This window comes from Camelina sativa, chromosome 2 (assembly GCF_000633955.1).
Source record: "Camelina sativa cultivar DH55 chromosome 2, Cs, whole genome shotgun sequence".
In the NCBI taxonomy this organism is placed as follows: domain Eukaryota; kingdom Viridiplantae; phylum Streptophyta; class Magnoliopsida; order Brassicales; family Brassicaceae; genus Camelina; species Camelina sativa.
In genome coordinates, this window is record NC_025686.1 from 24,540,667 (window position 1) to 24,562,232 (window position 21,566).

General features: G+C 35.3%; 6 protein-coding genes and 1 pseudogene across 6 annotated transcripts; 2 read left to right on the forward strand and 5 right to left on the reverse strand.

Moving 5' to 3' along the window:
* Positions 2,513–3,073, reverse strand: LOC104736504 (copper transporter 3-like). The gene has a single exon (XM_010456509.1). The coding sequence runs from the start codon at positions 3,046–3,048 to the stop codon at positions 2,590–2,592; it is 459 nt and encodes a 152-aa protein (XP_010454811.1). The 5' UTR covers positions 3,049–3,073; the 3' UTR covers positions 2,513–2,589.
* On the forward strand, positions 4,575–5,497 carry LOC104736513 (copper transporter 1-like). Its single transcript, XM_010456519.2, has one exon. The coding sequence runs from the start codon at positions 4,639–4,641 to the stop codon at positions 5,254–5,256; it is 618 nt and encodes a 205-aa protein (XP_010454821.1). The 5' UTR covers positions 4,575–4,638; the 3' UTR covers positions 5,257–5,497.
* Positions 7,032–8,007, reverse strand: LOC109127065 (NAC domain-containing protein 35-like). The gene is made up of 2 exons (XM_019231323.1): positions 7,437–8,007; positions 7,032–7,316 (listed from the first exon to the last, which is right to left on the reverse strand). Exons 1-2 carry the CDS (start codon positions 7,956–7,958, stop codon positions 7,032–7,034), a joined length of 807 nt encoding a protein of 268 aa, XP_019086868.1. The 5' UTR covers positions 7,959–8,007.
* LOC104756444 lies at positions 8,819–11,852 on the forward strand (annotated as a pseudogene).
* Positions 12,710–13,567, reverse strand: LOC104756455 (putative pumilio homolog 16). The gene has a single exon (XM_010479056.2). It carries the CDS (start codon positions 13,559–13,561, stop codon positions 12,710–12,712), a length of 852 nt encoding a protein of 283 aa, XP_010477358.2. The 5' UTR covers positions 13,562–13,567.
* LOC104736524 (UDP-glucuronic acid decarboxylase 3) lies at positions 14,315–17,043 on the reverse strand. The gene is made up of 12 exons (XM_010456528.1): positions 16,923–17,043; positions 16,706–16,818; positions 16,273–16,359; positions 16,099–16,186; positions 15,915–16,006; positions 15,763–15,827; positions 15,583–15,671; positions 15,418–15,495; positions 15,219–15,312; positions 15,001–15,131; positions 14,872–14,912; positions 14,315–14,759 (listed from the first exon to the last, which is right to left on the reverse strand). The coding sequence occupies exons 2-12, from the start codon at positions 16,784–16,786 to the stop codon at positions 14,577–14,579; spliced, it is 1,029 nt and encodes a 342-aa protein (XP_010454830.1). The 5' UTR covers positions 16,787–16,818; positions 16,923–17,043; the 3' UTR covers positions 14,315–14,576.
* LOC104736534 (ubiquitin-conjugating enzyme E2 7) lies at positions 18,377–20,060 on the reverse strand. The gene is made up of 6 exons (XM_010456537.2): positions 19,853–20,060; positions 19,642–19,744; positions 19,203–19,300; positions 18,984–19,084; positions 18,737–18,814; positions 18,377–18,635 (listed from the first exon to the last, which is right to left on the reverse strand). The coding sequence occupies exons 1-6, from the start codon at positions 19,893–19,895 to the stop codon at positions 18,558–18,560; spliced, it is 501 nt and encodes a 166-aa protein (XP_010454839.1). The 5' UTR covers positions 19,896–20,060; the 3' UTR covers positions 18,377–18,557.

Genomic DNA, 21,566 nt, shown 5'->3' on the forward strand with positions numbered 1-21,566 from the left:
AGATGAATTTTCCTCCAATGGTTTTTCCTATTTATTCCTCTATAAAAGAATATTCTAAATAGATACTATTTTTATTTTATAATTAACACCTTTAATTTATAAAAGTTACAAATTAACCTATTTTACTTTAAATTTTGTAACACTTTTATAAAATTATCTTTTGTAAATGGTAGTCTCAATATTTTAGAATAAATATTTATATTTAAATTTCTATTATTAGTTCTTAAAAATACTTATTTTATTTATTTTGGTCATAAATAAAAGAAGTTAAAGATTAAGAAGACTACTTTGTAAATAAAATAGTTCACCTCTATTTATAGAGGAAAAAATAGAGTTCCTCTATTAGACCATCTCCAATGGTTTTCCCTATTTTTACCTCTAAAATAGAGATTCCTTTTTATTTTATTATTAATATCTTTTACTTATAACAGTTGCAAACTAACCTAGCCCTAGGCATTCGGGGTTCCGAACCTGATCGGATCCGGTTTTCGGATTTAGACATATAGAACCCGTTTGGGTTTTCTATACTTTTGGGTTCGGGTTCGGGTAATACCTGTTCGGGTTCGGGTAATTCGGGTATACCCGAACTCAATCGAACCATGAACCAAAAAAAAAACTAACTTTTTATTTTTTCATAAATTTTAGAAAACTTGTATATATATAAATATTTAACATTTCTTTTTAGGACAGAGAAACTGAAGTGGCAAAATGGTTAAAGAAGCATCTTTAAATGTTCAAGGTTACAGGTTCAAATCCTATTGAATGCATAATTTTACATTTAATTCGGGTTAGTTTGGGTGGACATTCGGGTTCGGGTAATATCCGAATCCGATCGGGTATCCAAACCTTAGAGGTATTGAACCCGATTAGAAAAAAAAATAGCAATCTCTATTATAGAGATGAAAATAGAGTACTATTGGAGCAAAACTTACTCGAGAGTATTGAAGTTCGACCGGACCTTATTTGTTTGGTTGTATACTTGAATGTGTTAATACTTAATACTAATATCATCGCCTCTAGACGACAGAAAAATAAGAAAAAGAAAGTCAAAAGCATGTCGCAATAGTTTTTTGATTTCGCTTATTTTTTCTTACTTATTTTTCATCGGCCGGTGAGAAACCATCCGAAGTTTTTTGTGGTAACATAACCATCCAAAGCGTCTAAATTCAAAATGTAATGAGGAAAATAAAAACTAGATTGACTTCGTCTAAATTTTGGTCTGAGAAATGCCGATAAAAAGGTAATGACAAAATAATTTTTCTGCAAATTTCGGTAACAAAACAAACTTGTAGCTAGGATGATGATCGTTGTAGAGTTTTTCATGTTTTTTGTAAGGTTTTAATTATGATGTTTTACACGCAACAATTTGAAGGTCGTTGAAACTCCACGTTTTATATTGTGAAGTTGGACAGCAACTCAACGTTTTGCATATGCATAAATGTGGAAACGGTATGGAGTACAAAACAGTTTATGTATTGGTATGACTCATACCGTATGAGTCGCATGATTTGATATCCACGAATTCATTTCTTTTTGGTTCTACACACAAGTCCCTTAAAAAGAAAAATTCTATTAAATAATGATTGTGTGATCCTTAACTAGTGATATTGGGATTTTCATAACCTAACTAGTAACAAGCAATCAATATTATTCAATCACAAGATTCAGAAGAACAATATTCTCTAAGCATTATTTCTTATATGATTTGCATTGTGCCGTTAGTAGGTAAGTTGTGTAACCAAAAGAGCGAACTTATCAAAGAGTATAACCATTTCAGAAAAGAACACAAATTTTTTTATATGGGATAAGATTGTCTTCAGGCTAAAGGTAAAAACAAGGGCAAAATAAATAAGACTAATCCTATGTCACAGAAACGTCCTTATAAGCGCATTAACCTCACAAATGAAAATCATAGATATCATACATGCATTGTGTATTTTAATTTAAAAAAAATTATCTTATAAAAGCTAATAAGCTATTATGCACGGCAATTGACGACCCAAACCAATTATCTTATATATTCCTATTGGCCCAATGATCTTTAAATCTTTCAGCCGGCTTCATCCAAACCAGTTTACCTAAAAACCTGCTTAAAATATATACATATATATTTTGATATTTAGGTTCGGATATGATAAAATCAAACAAACGAATCTTATAAACCCGAATATATAGAGGAAAATACTTAAATTTTCATTTCAAAGAGTAGCATCAAGTCTGAGTCCTTACTCTTTACTCCTTTCTAATCGCAACTTCTTCCCCAAACTCTGAATTCATCAATTACATCGTTCAATTCTTTAATAAATTAAAGAACAAAATATATATTCAAGAGAAATGACCTCTTCGGATCCACCAAACAGAGATACTATAATGCGGATAGATAACTAGCTTTTTAAATTCATGAACATGAACTGACTGTAACAATTATAAATTAGAAATCATAACAGTTAAATATAATGAGGACAAATTAAGGAGTTCCAATCGTACTGAAACTAAATCCAAAAACGTGATACATTTTATTTTCATATTATTAGTTCATTTGGGAAACAAAAACAACAAACATCATAATTGATGTAAAAGAAAACGAAATCAACAATGTGATTGAACCTCGGTGTGACTGTTACTGCTAGTGTCCCTAAAAGCCCTACTTCCAAAAATCATAAACCCTAATCCAAAACCAGCCATTGCAGCCACGAAGACTCCTCCATTGAACGACATCACAGCCAACATGACCAAATAAGACAAACCAGCCCTCACAGTGTAAACCACCGACTGGACTAGCCCTCCGCCAAAGCTAGCCGGACCAGCTTTCATTAAACCGCACCGTGATAGCCACTCTGAGACAGCGGAAAGAGCAAAAATGGCGGCGAGGCAGGCCCAATACATTTTCAAATTGGTCCCTGGCCAGCCGTGGAATAGAACCTCCGTGTTTTTCCCCCAAAAGAACGTCATGTGCATCATGCCACCGTGATGACGACGGCGATGTTGGAAGAACGATGATGGTGAAGGTGCCGAAGCTGCCTGAGAAGATCCGCTCATGCCGTTCATTGTTTAGAGATATTCTTAACGTAAGTTGTGAAGATTTTTGTTGTAGCTGTTGTTGTTGTTGTGTGTATATTTATAAGGGTTTTGTTTTTGGGTTGAAGTTTGGTGTGTAGTACAATGTACATTTTCACAACAATAATGCGATAATTGTGACTTTTATTTGAGTTTAAAATTGTACTTCAAAGATATTTAGTTGAGACTATGTTCTTTTTTTTCTTTTAAAACTAAAAATTGAAAAAGTAAAATATATCCAAAGCTGGTGAAAATCTAGAAACGTATTGACTTTGAGACTGTGATTTCGTCTGGTTTCTAGATTTACTGTTAAACCAAAAAAAAAAAATTTATTCTGTTAACTAAATTATAAAAGTATGCAGAATTGACAAAACAAACCGTGAAAATTATATAACCTAAACAAAATTTTCATACATTTTTGGTGTTTTACATATGTAACTAGTTCTTATCTTATTGGTTAAATCATAGCCTAAAAAAGATAGAAATTCATATCTTGGTCGTCCTGAGACATTCATCAACTACATTTCGCAGCAAAATTAAATCTCTATCATAATACTTTTTTCTACTAGGAGTACGTACGTATAAACTTTGGTGCTTCAAAACATAAACTGATAAAAGAGAATATTCAGTAAATGGTAAAGAAAACAATAAACTAAAATTAACTAAGTTTTCTATTTAGCAAATGATAATATGGTCGTAAATTAGTAATGTCTAGAGATATAGAATTTGTTTTTTTTTTGGACAACGGAGATGTAGAATGTGTTATGGGCTCAATTTGTTATGAACATTCATGTCATGGGCTGAGAAAGAAAGGATCAAGAGTACCAAATGACCATTTTCTTAACAAGTTAAAATATACTGAATACTAATCTGGTTTATTATGGCTTTATGCAGTTTAATATCTATTCAGTATATAGCATTATTAGAAAAAGAAAAGGACTCTCGAAATATGTAAACAGTAAATGCCTATAACCCCCAAACGGCAAACGTTATAAGACGTAATCGTTCATCTCAATGAGTTTCGTCAACGTAATATTTACGATGTATTTATGGGAACTCCATATTTATACGTCTCCCTCTCACATCAATAAAGTTCATATCTACTTTCCTTTTTCCTTCTTTTTTTTTTTTTTCGGTATTTTACACACTATACCATCGCAATCGTACTATATAACCAAAGTTGTATAGAATTATAGATTGATTGTCTATCTCAATCCTAAACAAACCAAAGTTGATTTAGCAAATTTTGAAAATGCCATGAATGGTGATTTTTTTTTGTCCTATATATGATAATTAAACCCAAAAAAAGAAGAAAATATGATAATTGTAAATCAAGAACTTAATATAGTAATTAATTAAATGGATTGGAATCAAAAGTTACTAACCTAAAAATTGGAGATTTTCAGAGGATACAATTCTCTCTTTTTTTACTTTTCTAAATATTACCTTTTAATGTACGAGTACGACACAAAAGTTTTGATAAGTCAATAAACAAGTTGTACTGTACTACAATAATACCAAATACTCTTTTTCTTATCTCCACAGAAACCCAAATTTTGTTCAAAAAGGAATCTCAATTTAATGCCAATAAATAAAATATATACCAAACAACCAATTTCTAACAATTTTTCCTCCTCTCCTCCTCTCAAATTAACAACACACACAAGAAGAGAGAGCCCAAGAACAAAGAAGAAAGAAACCATGGATCACGGTCACATGCATGAAATGTCTCCACCACCATCACCATCATCATCATCATCATCGATGATGAACAATGGATCCATGAACGGAGGAGCACATCACCACATGATGATGATGCACATGACTTTCTTTTGGGGCAAGAACACGGAGGTTCTCTTCTCCGGTTGGCCAGGAACAAGCTCCGGCATGTACGCTCTTTGTCTCATCTTCGTCTTCTTCCTCGCCGTCCTCACCGAATGGCTTGCTCATTCCTCTCTCCTCCGTGGCGGTGATTCGGCTAACCGCGCCGCAGGGCTAATCCAAACCGCCGTGTATACCCTCCGTACCGGCCTCGCTTACCTAGTCATGCTCGCCGTCATGTCTTTTAACGCTGGTGTGTTTCTTGTCGCTCTCGCCGGTCATGCCCTTGGTTTCATGTTGTTTGGAAGCCGAACTTTTCGGAATCCTTCCGATGACCGGAAAACTAATTATGTTCCTCCCTCAGGCTGTGCTTGTTGATGATAATATTATGTTATATTATATGTATGGATTGATCCATGCTTTGTCTTTATAATTAAAGATCTAGGGGTTGTAGTTTTCTTGATTATTTTCTGGATTTGTTCTTGAGAGGTTCACATGTGTGTGAGTATGAGGAAGAGGAATATTTAATATTTTCTTTTAATCTTTATTTGTTATTCTGCTGGCTTGAATAGTAAATTTGTATCCAATTTACTTACATTTGGATACAAATTTGTTTTTTTTTTTCCTCTTAGATTACATTACATACAGTATACTACAAAATTTCTTAGAAAATATATAAAGAGAGGCAAATAAATATATTATATATATATGTTCCTATCGAACACCCATATTCTCACGATAGTCCCGTGACCTCGCTGACCCTGCACATAGTCAGGATTCCTTTTTATTGGTTTAAGGAGTTTGATAAAATTTTAATGTTTAGATGTAACTCATTAATTAATTCATAATCAAGTTACGGGAAGAAAGAGAAGAGAAAAGATGATGATTAACCTAAAAAGAAAGAGATGAAGAACGATGAATCGATAATGTATCAAACTCTCTAATAAATAATAAGCTCTGTTTCTCGTATGTGGGCCTTATCCTCACAATTCATTATGGGTCTCATGAAGCCCAAATACATCTAACCAAATCCTTTTGATTCATAAATTATCACACTCTCACAAATTTTTTAATTTAATCGAGAGCTATTTAAACTATAACTTTCAGGTATAAAATCTTCAGCTCTCAGATCAGATTCCTCTGTTTTTCATGAAAGTTTAAGTGCATACTGATCAAGCAAGTGCTGATCTTCTGCCACTGGTAAACCCGATCTGTTCCATATAAGACTGTAATGTTAACTTTTGTTCCAAGCAAGTGAATATCTTTGGAACCCTTTGGTTGCTTGGTCCAAATTTTCTTTGTTTAATGGACGGACCAACTTTTTTTTTAATCTATTTTTGGATGCCGTATATAATTTCATTGTAGTGGCCTCCGTAGTATCTTTGCTGAGAAGTATTCTTGATATTCAAGGGACTGCGATCGAATGCTTCTGATCAAGAACGGTATGATTTATTCATGAAAGGTTCTAAGCTAAGCGTAACATTATAGTTACGTATTTCTTACTATAATCTTAAACTTACACAGGAGTTCTGGTGCATGTGCATGTAAGCATGTAACGTTAAGCTTTCGTTTTGACGGTTGAATTTATGAGAACACGAAGTCGGTTCAAAGTTTTTTTTTTTTTTTTTTTTTTTGGGACAAACTGTCGGTTCATAGTCTTTGAGCTAGAAAACAGAGAAGTGTGATGAATAATAGGCAGAGAATTGAACCCAAAAAAAAAAAACTAAAGCAAAATAGAACAAACAAAGAGATAAAAGAAATAAGAGATCATACATCTTTGCTATGATTCTCAACAATTTGTCACGATTATTATTAGGCTTTAATGAATTTGGTTTCTTATTTGGAGCCGAGTAGCCTAATTCCGATCACTTCGACGAAAACGTGGTTCTCTTCATTGAGAAATAATACTTGACAGATTTGCTTACACTATAACTTCTCTATTTTTGTTAGTAAAAGAATGTATATTTTTATTGAATGAAAAAAATGTGTACAAATCGGATGATTAAAACACCATATTTCTCCAAGAGAAATCCAAAACTAAAAAAACCTTTAGCTACCATACCTAAACCTAACATTAACTAGTAGCAGTCATCGCTCTCATAACACACTTGCTAAAAAAAAAGAAAGAAATAATCTACAATATATAGAAATCTTCACCAGGGTATCGAAAACAAGTCCTGATCACAGATATTTTCACTGCCCAGCAACTCTTCGATCATATCTTCAAACGTTTCAGTCTCCATGCCTTGAACCTGCTCATCCACCTTCTCTCCTCCGAGTGCCTCTTTTTTCTGCTGCTCCCAGAAAGATGAAGAAGAAGTCTCATCATGCTGATAATGATTAGTAGAAGTGGAAGCTTCTTCGTATGAATCCTTCTCCTTCTTCTTCTCCTTCTCCGACCACTTTTTCTTGTGAATCTTGCACGGGACGACTAGCTCCTGATCAAGCTTATCTTCCTCATGATGATCATTCTCCTTCTCCTTCTCCTTCTCCTCTTTCTTCTTCTCCTTCTTCTTCTCCTTCTCCGACCACTTTTTCTTGTGAATCTTGCAGATGACTCTCCCTTGGAACGTATCGTTATCTTTGGAAGTAGGTAGCCTAAACTCGTCCATAATCCAGCTTTCGTTCCTTGGAACATCAACAGAAACACTACCGACGTCTCCTCTCTTCTGCTTCTTGTTCTTGTTCTTGCTGGCGCTATGATAAGTAAAGTTTTGCTTTACCCCTATGACCTTCCCTGTATCCTCATCAATGATATCTTTTTTCCCATTCGCATTCCAGTTCCCACGGTCAATGCCGTCTCCGATGATCTTCCGCTTGGAGTACTTACCACAACCAACCTTCTCTTTAGAGATCTGAGTCTTTGGAGTGACATAATACCATTCATCTTCCTTGAGAAAAGGATGGTTGATGTGGTCCAACAACCATGGCTCCTTGGCATAAACATCTTTCACCACTATAAAGTCTTCCATGGGCTCATCTCTTAGCATTGGTATAAGATAAGAGTTGATGACTTCTGGCTCCGTGGGATCAAAGTGAAGTCCTTCATCCTCTTCGTAGTAGTCGTTCTCCGTTGTCATTCTATGGTTATCTCAAGGTAAGCTTAGGTAAAACCGATTTTTTTCTTCTGTGATTGTTGATCTTAATATTGTTTTAAGGTTTTGTATATATATCCTAATATTGCTTTTATCAGTAATATAAATTGTATTTTTTTTTTTTTAAATTAAGATATATACGAAATTCTTCTTAAATATTCAGTTTTAAGATGCTACAACAAATAAATAAGTTCGTTTTAATTTTATTTGCAGTAATTTCTATAGTTTTTAATGATTTTTTTGCATTAAACTCATGTAAAATATTATTTCTTAAAACCAAATACAATTTTATTTGTTAGTCTGGTTAGAAAACAGAAATAATTGTTATACTCTAAATAATTAAATAAACACATGAAAACAACATATATCTGATGAACTTTATAACCAATGAAATTTAGTATTTGTCACAAAAAGTTAAATAATTAGTGTTTCCTATAATAAATCCAAATTAGTTACCCTCTGTTTTAGTTGAAGAAGTTCCCTACAATGCAGTTTGTATACCTCTGTTTTTTAAAAAGAAAAAGAAAAAAAAAAAGAAATGGTAAAAATGTTATATTTTAGGTTTGCTATGCAAATTTGTAATTGAATATTTCATACTCCGTATACGGATGAAATGAAAGTTAAATAACTGAAAGTCTGAAACTACTAACATATCCGATTCATACCGGAGTGGTGTCGGTTTAAAACAAAATTCAAACCAGGCCCATTTGTAAAACAATATGGCCCAAATTACTTTTATGTATGGTCTAATAAAATATACTACAATTAAATACAACTCTCCTTTAAAAGACCAAAAAGTCTCTCTCTCTCTAGCTTGGTCCGCAAGTCAAGAAAAACAAGAAACCTTTTTGCTCCTCCTCCTCGTCATGCCCACATTCGCCATCAACGGCCAGCTTATCGCGGCGCCGATAACTTACACCACCGCTTCTTCTTATCTCTCCTCTCGCCGTCAATATTCATCTCTATACTCTTCTCGCGAACTCCGCTTCAACTCACCTCCCCCTCGCCTCCCATCCTTAACTTGCTCCTCAAAAAGCTCACGTAATCAGAGGATTGAGCCTTCCTCCAACAATACTCAGCTTAACTCATTGGCGAGATCTTTTGCTGTCGATGCTTCCGGTAAGCCGAAGCGTTCTTCTAACGGTAATCTCCGTAAGTCACTTGCGAAATCTCTCGTCGTCACCTCTGTTTCCTCCGCCGCGTCTCTGTTTCTTCCACGACTCTTTTCTCTTCTTTCGATTCTAAAAGGCGGTGGCGGTGGCGGAGGAGGTGGTGGATTTGGAGGAGGAGGCGGAGGCGGAGATGGCGGATTTTGGAGGGATTTGTTTTTCTTGGCACCAGTGGCCGTAGCTGACGAAGAAACGTCACCTGAATGGGATTCTCACGGTTTACCGGCGAACATTGTTGTACAGTTGAACAAGCTAAGTGGTTTGAAAAGGTACAAAATCTCAGATATAATCTTCTTTGATCGACGGAGTAAGGACAAAGTCGAAACAGAGGATTCTTTCTTCGATGTTGTATCGATTCAGCCAGGTGGAGTCTACACAAAAGCTCAGTTGCAGAGCGAGTTAGAAACCCTAGCTACTTGTGGTTTCTTTGATAAAATCGATTTCGAAGGGAAGACGAAGCCTGACGGAACCCTAGGTGTTACATTCTCTTTCGTGGAGAGCAGGTGGCCAGCCACGGAGAGGGTTCGATGCATCAACGTAGGGCTAATGGCACAACTTAAGCCGGTAAAGATTGATCAAGACATGACAGAGAAAGAGATGATTGAGCATTTGAGGAATCAAGAGAAAGATTACAAGCGGAGGATTGAGAAGGCAAGACCTTGTTTGTTGCCTGGATCGGTTCAGCGAGAGGTGATGCATATGTTAAGGGATCAAAGGAGTTTAAGTTCGAGGTTTTTGCAGAAGGTTAAAGATCGAGCTCTTAAATGGTACCAAGACAAAGGGTATGTGTGTGCTAATATGAATATTGGATACTTGAACAGTAAGGAACTCGTTCTTGAAGTTGTGGAAGGAGATATAACAAAGTTGGTTATTCAGTTTTAAGATAAGCTTGGAAATGTAGTTGAAGGTCACACACAGATCCCTGTCGTGCGGAGGCAAATTACCAAACAGGTAAATGTATCTCGGTCCAGCTCAATGTGTTCACCATTGATGTGATTGTGATTATGGATCATGTACTAAACCACTTAAAACGTATTTAGAGGTTTCAGATGATAAACTTGGACTAATATATGTTTTTTTGGGTTAACAGCTACGTCCAGGTCATGTGTTCAACATGGAAGTTGCGAACCAAGCTGTGCAGAACATTCACTCTTTAGGCTTGTTCTCTAATACAGAGATAATTCCAATTCCAGATGAGAAAAATGAAGGAGGTTTAATTCTTGAGATCAAGCTTAAGGAGCAAGATCAGAGATCAGTAGACGTAACTACAGACTGGGATATTGTTCCTGGACCCCAAGGATATCCTTCATTGGTATGTCCTGCTACTAAACATTGGAACTTTTTAAGTTTTAACATCTCCACTAAATTTGCTATATGTCCATTGTTTTAAATTATCTTGCGTTATTAGGCTTCGCTTCAGCCAGGCGGGACTGTTTCTTTCGAACATAAAAACATTAAGGGCCTTAATCGATCTATCATGGGTTCAGTGTCCACTAGCAACCTTTTGAATCCTGAAGTACACTTGGTTTCCATATGATTCTGATACATATCTGGTTCGAACATTAGTTTGATAACATCTTCATATACCACTTGGTTTGCTGCGCAGGATGATCTTTCGTTTCAGTTTGAGTATGTACATCCATATCTTGACGGTGTTTCCAATCCTAGAAACCGTACTTTCAAAACAAGCTTCTTCAACACCGGTAAACTTAGCCCAGTGTTCACTGGAGGACCTGGCTTTGAGGAAGGAGTGGCTCCAATCTTGGTGGATCGAGCTGGTGGGAAAGCTACTATAACTGAGGTAATAACCAAGCCCCCTATGATTAACTTGTTTTCTTCTCACACAAGTAAACCTAACCAAATTTTGACGCGCAGGACTTCACACGTCAGAGTAAACTTACATATGGACTTGTGTTGGAAGAGATAACAACCAGAGATGAAAACAAACAAATCGCTTCAAATGGTCTGGTGTTATTGCCTAATGGAGCAATCAATGTTGACGGACCTCCAACAACTCTCAGTGGTACCGGTACTGATCGTGTAGCCTTTCTACAAGGCAACATAACCCGAGACACCACCAAGTTTGTGAACGGTGCTATTGTTGGAGATAGAAACATCTTTCAAGTGGATCAAGGCTTGGGTATAGGAAGCAAGTTCCCACTCTTCAACCGTCACCAACTAACCTTAACAAAGTTCATTCAGCTGATGCAAGTAGAAGAAGGACCAGGTAAACCGGAACCACCAGTTCTTGTCCTCCATAGCCATTATGGTGGCTGTGTAGGCGATCTTCCAAGCTATGATGCTTTTGCTCTTGGAGGACCTAAATCTGTTCGAGGTTATACCATGGGAGAGCTTGGTGCAGCTAGAAACATTCTCGAGGTATAGATGATATAACAAAACTCATATACAAGATCGTTTTATAAAACCTAATTCTGATGGTGTTTTTATTTGTGGTGTTACAATTGTATAGGTAAGTGCTGAGATTAGAGTACCTGTGAAGAACACACATGTGTATGCGTTTGCTGAGCATGGAAACGACTTGGGAAGCTCAAAAGATGTGAAAGGTAATCCCACGGCCGTGTACAAGAGAATGGGACATGGTTCATCGTATGGTGTGGGTGTGAAACTCGGTCAGATACGAGCTGAATATGTTGTAGATCACAATTGTGGAACCGGTGCTCTGTCTCTCCAGTTCGGAGAGAGATATTAAGGATTAAGTTTGACGTCTTGCAAAAGATAGAGGGTCTTTACAAGTCTTAAGTCTATATATTCTTTGAATATTTAACTTTTAGATCATTTGGTTATGTAAATTATTGATTGTCAATTGTGAAGCTTTTCTATTTAACGAATCCAGAATTTCTATATACCTGATCGTATCGTATAAATTCTTATTTAGCACATATGTTTGAGATTTGATCATATTGAAATAAAATAAAAAATCTGTAACTTGTTCGTCTATTCGCCAAACTAACATATTTGTTATGATCTAAACAACTAAATTACGTTACATAGAGTTAAGATAGACTACTTTTTTCAATTAACCTGTAACAAAAACATATGTAATATTATAGAATATGTAGGGCAAATAATAAATTGGAGACGAAACTCTTTAGCGACGACACGTCAGCATTTTTTAGAGAATGCTTTTCTTTTAATATATAGGGAATATTTCTAATTAGCACATATGTTTGAGATTTGATCAAATTGAAATAAAATGAAAAATCTGTAACTTGTTCATCTATTCGCCAAACAAACATATTTGTTATGATTTAAAATCAAAATTACGTTACACAGAATTAAGATAAACTACTTTTTCAATGAACCTGTAACAAAAACATATATATGCAATATTTAAAGTTTCAATTGAATTTAGATCATTACACCAAAATAAATCGACAAACTTGTCCTACTAACTAAATTTCACTAAAATCCTTTTATTAAAAATTAAAAAAATATATATAATAAAAACCCCAAAAAAAAATCTAAAAATAGAACACCTAAAACCCGGTTGACAAGAAAACAAATGAACACTTCAAACGTTAAAGTAACCACTAGCTTGGGATAAAGCTAGTAGGATGATATCAAAACAGAGTCCAAGATGGTTGCAATGTTTCTTCCAGGAGACCTAGGCAAGAGATGGCGAAAAGGGATTAGCTTGTTCACCAAACCGTTAAACAGATCAGCCGTCATACAGTTATTCGTGACTCCCAGTGCCTTCCTCACCACAAAATTCCCATACTCACTCCTCGCCAGCCTCATCAACCTCTCTCCCTCGCCCTTCACAAGATCTATAACCACCTCTTCCATTACCGAGCCCCCCGCTTTCAAAAGCCTCTCCACGATGTAGCTTCCAAACTTCTTAAACGAGAGATCAACGTAGTGGCCTCGTAGATTAACAGCGATGTTACGCGTGCAACGCCTGTCCTTCAGTTTAAGCAAGTGTTGGATCACAAAGTTCCCATAAGGATCGTTGCTTAGCCAAACAGCGTTGTTCGCAACTAGGTCTAGGAGCTGGTTTGTGTAGTCAGGATGGTCCAAGTCGGTTATGACTTCGTTGAGAGCGATGCAACCGTGTTGGTCACGCGCTAGGTAAAGCGCATACTCGAGAATGAGCTCGTACAGTGGCTCCTTCTTGTTCTGTTTGAAAACTCTAGTTCCCTGTATCCCCACGTAGGACGCGTGCTTGTCTGTCATGACCTGGAGGAAGAGGCGCGCGATAGCTCCGCAGAAGAGACCGTCCATGTATGCGGATCTCCCCATGAGTCTCTGTATGTTTTTGGAGCCGTTATGGTCTCTTGCGATCTCCATGAAGAAATCAGAGTCTGAAGTCAGCGTATACACCATCCGTTGAAGCTTTAATATGTCGAACACTGAGATCACGTCTTTAAAGTGAGGCACCTCGTCATCGCTTCTAGTCATTAGGTTAAAGATCCATTGAAAAGTGGCAATCTCCAATATCTCAGGTGCTAAACCCTCCGTGATCTCCGAGTCCCGGCAGAATAAGGAATCTCCGCCGCCACGTGAAAAAGGAGGAGGAGGAGGAGGACGACGAATCGGAGGCTCCGCATTCATGATGTGTCTTGCGGGGGGAAAACAGAGGTCTGGTAAAGCATCAAACATTGTCGACATGGAAAAGGGACTGGTGTTTGCCATTGTATTACGTTCGATCTGTGGAATTGAACAACTCTCGGAGATGATTAGGGTTTTGTTGTGATTTTTGAGAATGCTAAAGATTTGAGTGTTCTGAATCGTTATGATAGGTATATATATATAATACAAGTCCGAGAGGTTTTGGTTTTCCTTTTCCTACTCAAAACATGATTCACGTAGGCTGTTACTTCTCCCAAAAGAAATTGGAAATCTATCTAACAACATCGCTAGAGTTTCCTTTTTACCGTTGACAAAAAAAAGATAGTTTTCTTTTTACCTTTTTTATTTTTTTTTACGTCTAACTAAATACTGATTGCGTGTTCAGATTTCTTCAATCTAAAATTACTTTAAACAATTTTAATGATGAAATTTTTAATCAACATAATACTTAATTACAAATTTATAATTCAGAATCTTAGATAATGACACACCAACGATGGTTACAACTTATACGTAAAATAATCTGTTTGGTTATATATTTTAGTCGGTGTATCTGACGATCAAAAACATTATAATACCGTCTGAAAATAAATGTGAAAAAAAAATTCATTAAAGCTGTAAATCGATAAACCAGAACCACAAATATATTGAGAAAAAAACAAGAAAGAGTCTTCACAAAAAGACCCTTTACCAAACTTATTTCTCTACGAACAAAAGCAATATGAATAACAACATGAAAACCAAACCACCACCACTTTGTAGTATATAATAACATCACCATATATATAACTCAACAGCTGACGACAACTCAGTGAACTCAAAACCGCGTCTGTGTGTTTGCGTTTTAGTTTTTGGGGACGTTAAGCCTTAGTCGGAAATCTTCTTCCATGAGGGGAAGTCCTTCTCTGAGCTTCACCTTTGGCTCCCAACCCAACACTTCTTTGGCCTTACTAATGTCTGGTTTCCTCTGTCTTGGATCGTCTGGTGTGTTCTCCACCATCTTTATCTCTATGCTTGGGTTTATAAGCTGTGTTTCATATAAAAAAAAAACAAAACAAAACAAAACAAAACATTAAGGGACTAAAACATGAAACAAATGCAAGATTTATCATATCTCTTAAGAGTAAACCGACTCATACCTCCTTAACTGTCTCAGCAAGTTCCACCATTGTAAATTCACCTGAGAAACAGAGCTTTGTAGTTTTAGATTAGAGTTGCTCACTCTAGTTATAGGGGTTAAAGTTAAAGGTTGGAATGGAAAGGCGGACCTGGGTTACCGATGTTGATAGGACCAGTATCATCACCTTCCATAAGACGGATAAGTCCATCCACCATGTCGGATACATAACAGAAACTGCGGGTCTGTGTCCCCGGTTTCTGAACAGTTAATGCCTCACCCCTACAACACATTCAAGGAAACAACTAAGCAGAGATGAAATTTTTTTAAAAAGTGGGGTTCGATGAGTTGAGAGAGCAAATACTTTACCTGAGTGCTTGAGCAATGAAGTTGCTCACGACACGTCCATCATCAATGTTCATACGAGGACCATACGTATTGAAGATTCTAGCAATGCGGATTTCTACAAATAACGAACGGGACAATGAGAATGTTAAAGGAATCATTGGATAAAGAAAGAGTGATGAAGTGAGTTTGATGAAGTGAGTTTGAAAGAACACAAACTAACCAATGCCGTGTTGTCTGTGGTAGTCAAACATCAAGGTCTCTGCTACACGCTTGCCTTCATCATAGCAACTCCGAACCCCTTTTCATAACAGCAACCAGGTCAAGTTTACAAAAGCTGTATTGCAAGAAGATTCCTGATATAAGATGAGAACATTTTGAAAGTTACCAATTGGGTTGACATTGCCCCAGTAGCTCTCAGGTTGAGGGTGGATAAGAGGATCTCCATACACTTCAGAGGTTGAGGTGAGCAAAATTCTGTTTAAATAAGAACAAATATTAGATACAAAGCTGACGGATTAAGAAGAAGGACGTAAACTAGAAATAGGGAGCAGAATATGTATTGAACCTTGCTCCAACACGCTTGGCAAGACCGAGCATGTTCAGTGTACCGATCACATTGGTCTTGATTGTCTGCAAAACAACAGATTACATATTATAAAACTAAAGGTTCCTTCTGATTCTATAAAAGTGATATAAAAACATTTATCCTACACAAACCTTAACAGGGTTGTACTTGTAGAAGATAGGAGAGGCAGGACAAGCAAGATGGTAAATCCGATCAACTTCGATCAACAAAGGCTCTGTAACATCTGTAAAAACCACAAAACCAAATAGAGATGATGATGTCAACTCATGTTGACATAAACTATATAATAATCCACTGAGAGTCTGAAGACCATACCGTGACGAATAAGCTCAAACCTTGGGTGACCAATCCACTTCTTGAGGTTTTCTTTTGATCCAGTGAAATAGTTATCAGCAACAATCACCTGGAGAATCAAAACGAAACAATTAAACTTGAGGAAACAAAAAAAAGCATCTCAAGTTTTGTTGAGCGGTAGAAGTATATACAGACCTCATTCTTCTCATTTTCCATGAGCTTATCAACCAAGTGAGAACCGATGAAACCAGCTCCACCAGAAATCAAGATCCTCATATTGGACTAGACAAAACAACAACAACAAAAGTAAGCAACTTTAAACTCATATAAAACCCTCCAATCACAGCCAATCAGATCAAACTAATAAACCCCGACAAGATCTGATTCTGTAAAACAAACTAAAATGATCCAGTGTCATCCCAAAATGTAGCCAGCAAAAAAAAAAGGGTCAGATCTAAGTGACATAAAACAAAGGATTGGAGTTCAAAGTATCTTCATTTACAATGCCAAAGAGATCAAAGTTCTATTACATAAGATCATTGTGACACAACACAACTAAAACAATGCAATTCGAGGGAGATCGCATCTTAAATCTCAAAATTGAAATCATTACAGAAACTTTTGGTACCTGAAAAAACTTGGAATTGCGGAGAGGAGAAGGAGAAGGAGGAGGCTTTGTGCTGTTCTGTTTCTCACTTGTCGCCGCCATTGCTTTAGAGTTTAGAGAGAGAGATCTCAATCCTGTGTTTTTTTTTTTTTTTACCAAAACGCATTAATTGAGATTGAGATTAACATAAACAGTAAAAGAAAAACGAAACTTTATAAGAAAAAGATCAGGATTTTACCAGAGAAGCTTCGTTGAATCGAAGAAGACAAGGATTTTAGATATGTGAATAAAAGAGATACAAAGAGATCGTCTACTTATAGTCCTCTAGGTGTCTCTCAACTTCATCTAACCAATTAACAAAAAATTTAACTTCTTTTTTCTTTAATTAACAAAGAAAATTACAAAAACAGTTTTTTTTTTTTTTTGTTGACAACAACAATTTAAAATAGCAAAATATTTGACGTTAGCTACTAAATCACGTCAACGTTTGACCTAACATTTCTGACGTGTCAATTTTTATTTACTTTTTTTTTCTCTAGTTCGAAAATCTTTTTGGTATGTTTTTTACTGTTTACATATGTAATTTTATCTACGAATTGCTTATATATAACTCGAAGACGACACTATTTTACATTATACAAAAAACAAGCCAACAACTTGTCAATCACTTTGTTCACACAAATCAATCATTCACCATCCTACCATCCTCCTACCATGTATCGTCCACCATCTATGATCTAATCCCTTAATCCTTCATCATCCACACTCGTCTACAAACTTATTATCATCTACCCATCCACAAAATCCACCATCTTATGTTTTAATTTTACATTGTCTTCAAAAGAACATTACAAATGATTAGTTATTCTAGTCACTTACAAATGATTAGTTATTCTAGTCACTTAATTTACAAGATTTGTAAGGACATCAACTAATTAATTAAGATATATCTATCTTATCAAACAAACACATTTGTTCAGTTGAGTAAGACTTACTTTTGGTTAACACCAACCAAAACTTTAGAGTATGACTTACGTTTTATCAACCCAAAAAGCACATGATTTTTCAGTTTTACAACCTATATCCGATCATTGTTAATTTCACTGGTTCTATTGACCGAAGAAAGAAGAAGATATACTTCTTTTGTAAATGAATGGGATATATTTCTTTAAACTGTTGATTGTTTAAGTTTTTAGTTACTTCTTCTTCCACGAAAATGAAGATCTCCGGTTCTCTCAACTTTCTGAATCAAGCATTGCATTATTGTAAAGAGTTTTGATAGCTCATCCTAGATGTTCCAACCCGATAACTTCTCACCTTTTGTTTTTACAATGATCTAGCTAGTACTCTTTAGATGGTATATTGTGAGTTTTAGAGGACTTCAGGATGTACTCCTTTGCAAGGAAATTTGGCTCAAATCCATTCAAATGACATTGAAATGGACTGATTGTTATGATGGTTAAGAATCTCCCATTTTGCTTTCCAATGAAATTTGGCCTAAATCTACTCACATTGAAGATGACATGACGCATTTTTTATACTTTGGATCGGAACTGCATGCATGTTGTGATGACGACAACAACTTTGCAAGTTACAATGCATATAAGCAGCTATGATAAGGGAAACGATGCCGTTCCAAGCACAATGGCACAAACGAACAAACTGTGAAGTGTAAGCAGTGCAAAATCAGAGAGCAACGAAGCCAGAGTTCTAAACGAATGAAATTTATAATTTTAATGCCAGTTTCTCAAGAACAACACTTTTTTTCTCAACCAAACACTTTTCAGAACGCTCTAGTTCTCGAACGTGACAAAAAAGAGATGTAAACCGAGTTATAACAAGTTTTGCCTTTGTGGACAGTTTTGAAGCTGATTCAAAACATTTCTTGAGACTTTCTGACACAGCGGCTCACTTTCTTCTTGAACTCGTCTCTCTTGTCTCTCCATTCTTTCTACACAAGAGAAAAAACACACACACAAAAATTCATAAGCATGTTCTGCTCTTTATTGCAAGCTATGTGCATTAGATCTGATGAGCGACTGAAATACTCACAGCAGCTTCAACGTTAGCTGGAGACTCATCATTAGGACCAGAAAGCATTGATATGATACTCAACATAATACTTTCAACCTGAAACACCACAATTTTTATCGCCGTGGCATAAGAATGAATGTGAGACATTAAATAAATCACCTAGTGATCCATTAAAGTATAGCAACTGAATCTGCTACTCTGAAGGAAAACACTGACATGTAATGGAAACAAACAAACTCAAAAAAAAAAAAGTTTTAAAACATACAGTATGAACAGGGGTCCAACGCTCGCTTGCAAGCTCATAACCGCTAGGATCATCACCAGGAGGATGAAGAATAGATATGCAAACACGACCATCAGAATAAACTGCAGCATAGAGATATAAAAGAAACGCATTCAAGGCAAAGTACTACTAAGACATATTCTATTCATCATATATTTACTTTGAATCCTTTCCCCAATTACAGAGAGAACAAACACTAACCGTTAGGATGCCACATATCCGAAGTAAACCTCACTGTAGGCGGGCTATTGGGATAGTTTTGAGGGAAGGTCATGATTGCGTTAAAGAATCCTCCTTCACTGCAATAACACAAAGTTCTAAAAACCAATATATATGCACAAGCAAATCTTGAACAAAGAACATTGCAGACAAGGCTTCTAAATCTGTATCCAATATAATCCAATTGAGAAGCAATTTGATTTACAAAGATCATTGAATCAAACTATACAAGAACAAACCTAAATCAAGAATTAAANAAAAAAAAAAAAAAAAAAAAAAAAATCCAATACAATTCTGTGATCTATAATGTTCAAATCTCAAGACAACAATAACACATGAATCAAGAATCCTAAAAAACCAATGAAACATGAATCAAGAATTCTAAAAAGCAAATAAGGGGGAAGCAGAGGGAGGGCGTTACTAGAGAGTATCAGGAGGTCCGATAATGGTAACGCTCCATTCGAATATATTCTTGTCATCAACGAGACCAGCTGAGAATCCATCTACAGGATGCTTACAGAGATCTGAAACACCACAACAACAAAATCGAATTTAGATATAAAAAATAATAAAATTACAATAACAAGAGGAGAGAAAGAGAGATTGATTTCAATTGGTTTTTGTTGTTGTACCTTTGAGTTGTTTCTGAAGGAGAAGGCTAGCTTGCGAAGCCATGGCTGATCGAGAGATTTTTATTTTTATTTTTTTAATATGACAAAACAAAAAAAGGTTCTGAGAATTTTATTTTCGTTGATGTTTTGTTATTATGAAGAAGAAGAAGAAGAACACATAGATGATGATGATGGGGGAAGGGAGGCTAGGGTCTGCTACGGGCATACCTTTTCTGTACTTTACTATTTCTAAACCAATAAGGTTTCGAGAACCTTCTTCTACTTTCTGTTAAGTTTACTCTTAAAAGTTAAAAAAAAAAATATTGACGCTAAACCGGTTTGATTTTTGATTTGGTTTGGAGAGATTCTCGGTTTAGTTTCGGTTTAGTCAGATAAATTGCTAGAAAAACCCAACAAATCTGTATTGATTTAAGATTGACATCGTTATTAAGATATTTGATTTTGATTTTGATTTATTGTATTATTGAGATCAAATTAAAATCAAGTTGCCATCGTCAGTGTGATCCAGACTTTTCTGTATAAAAGGGCCATATGACTAATTAAAGGACACGTTAATCATTTTGATTATATTGTCGTCACCATTATACATAATACAGAATTATTATATGAAAAAAAAAAGTACATAATGAAACAAAAACTTTAATCCATGTTATAAGGATCGTCGCCTCGACATATACAATAGTGCAAAGCAATCACAAGACATCGACAACAACAACAACAACAAAAAACACAATTAACAATAGTCTTCTAACAGCAGCCTAAAAATATTTTTATTTATCATTCATAATAAAATCAAACAAGTGGTTTAAGTTCTGTGAGGATATATATTCTTAAGAAAGCCAATCAATTAAACTTGGTTTAGTCTTACCCTCTAAATAAGTCTCATGTGTGACCAACAAAAACTGGACCAAAGCCGACCAATTAAACCTGGTTTAGTCTTAATCATATACTCCCTCCGTTTCAAAATATAGGATGTTTTGGAGAAGTTTTTTGTTTCATAATATAAGATGCTTTCAAATTTTAATGCAACTTTTAGATTAATTTAGTATTTTATATTATGCAGTATTGTTTCTGATTGGTTGAACTTGTTAAAAGTAAAGTCTTCTTAATCTGCGTGTTTTGCTTAAAACATCCTATATTTTGAAATGGAGGGAGTATATAAAAGTAGAGTTCCAGTCTCTCCTTATTGGTCCACTTGGCAATACAATTTTAACAAAAAAAAATTATATTAAAACACAAATTTAAAAACAATTAATTTTCATATTTAACTCACATAATATAAAACTGAAATCTTTATAACTTCTCCCTATAAATTATGCATTAACTTTATTTCTCCACTAAGTTGTATTAATCAATTGTATTAAAACAAAACAATAAATTAGAATTGTAACTCTCATTTTTCTAAATATAATTTTTTATCATTTCTCTTCCTATAAATACTCATTATCTTATTCTCTTAGTCTATCACTCTTTCATTCTCTCATCTTCTTCCACTACTCTCAAATCTCTTTTTTGTTTTGTATTTTTGTTTGTTATTGTTGTTATATGGGTTATAAAAACTCAAATCAAATATCATTGTAAAATNAAGTCTTCTTAATCTGCGTGTTTTGCTTAAAACATCCTATATTTTGAAATGGAGGGAGTATATAAAAGTAGAGTTCCAGTCTCTCCTTATTGGTCCACTTGGCAATACAATTTTAACAAAAAAAAATTA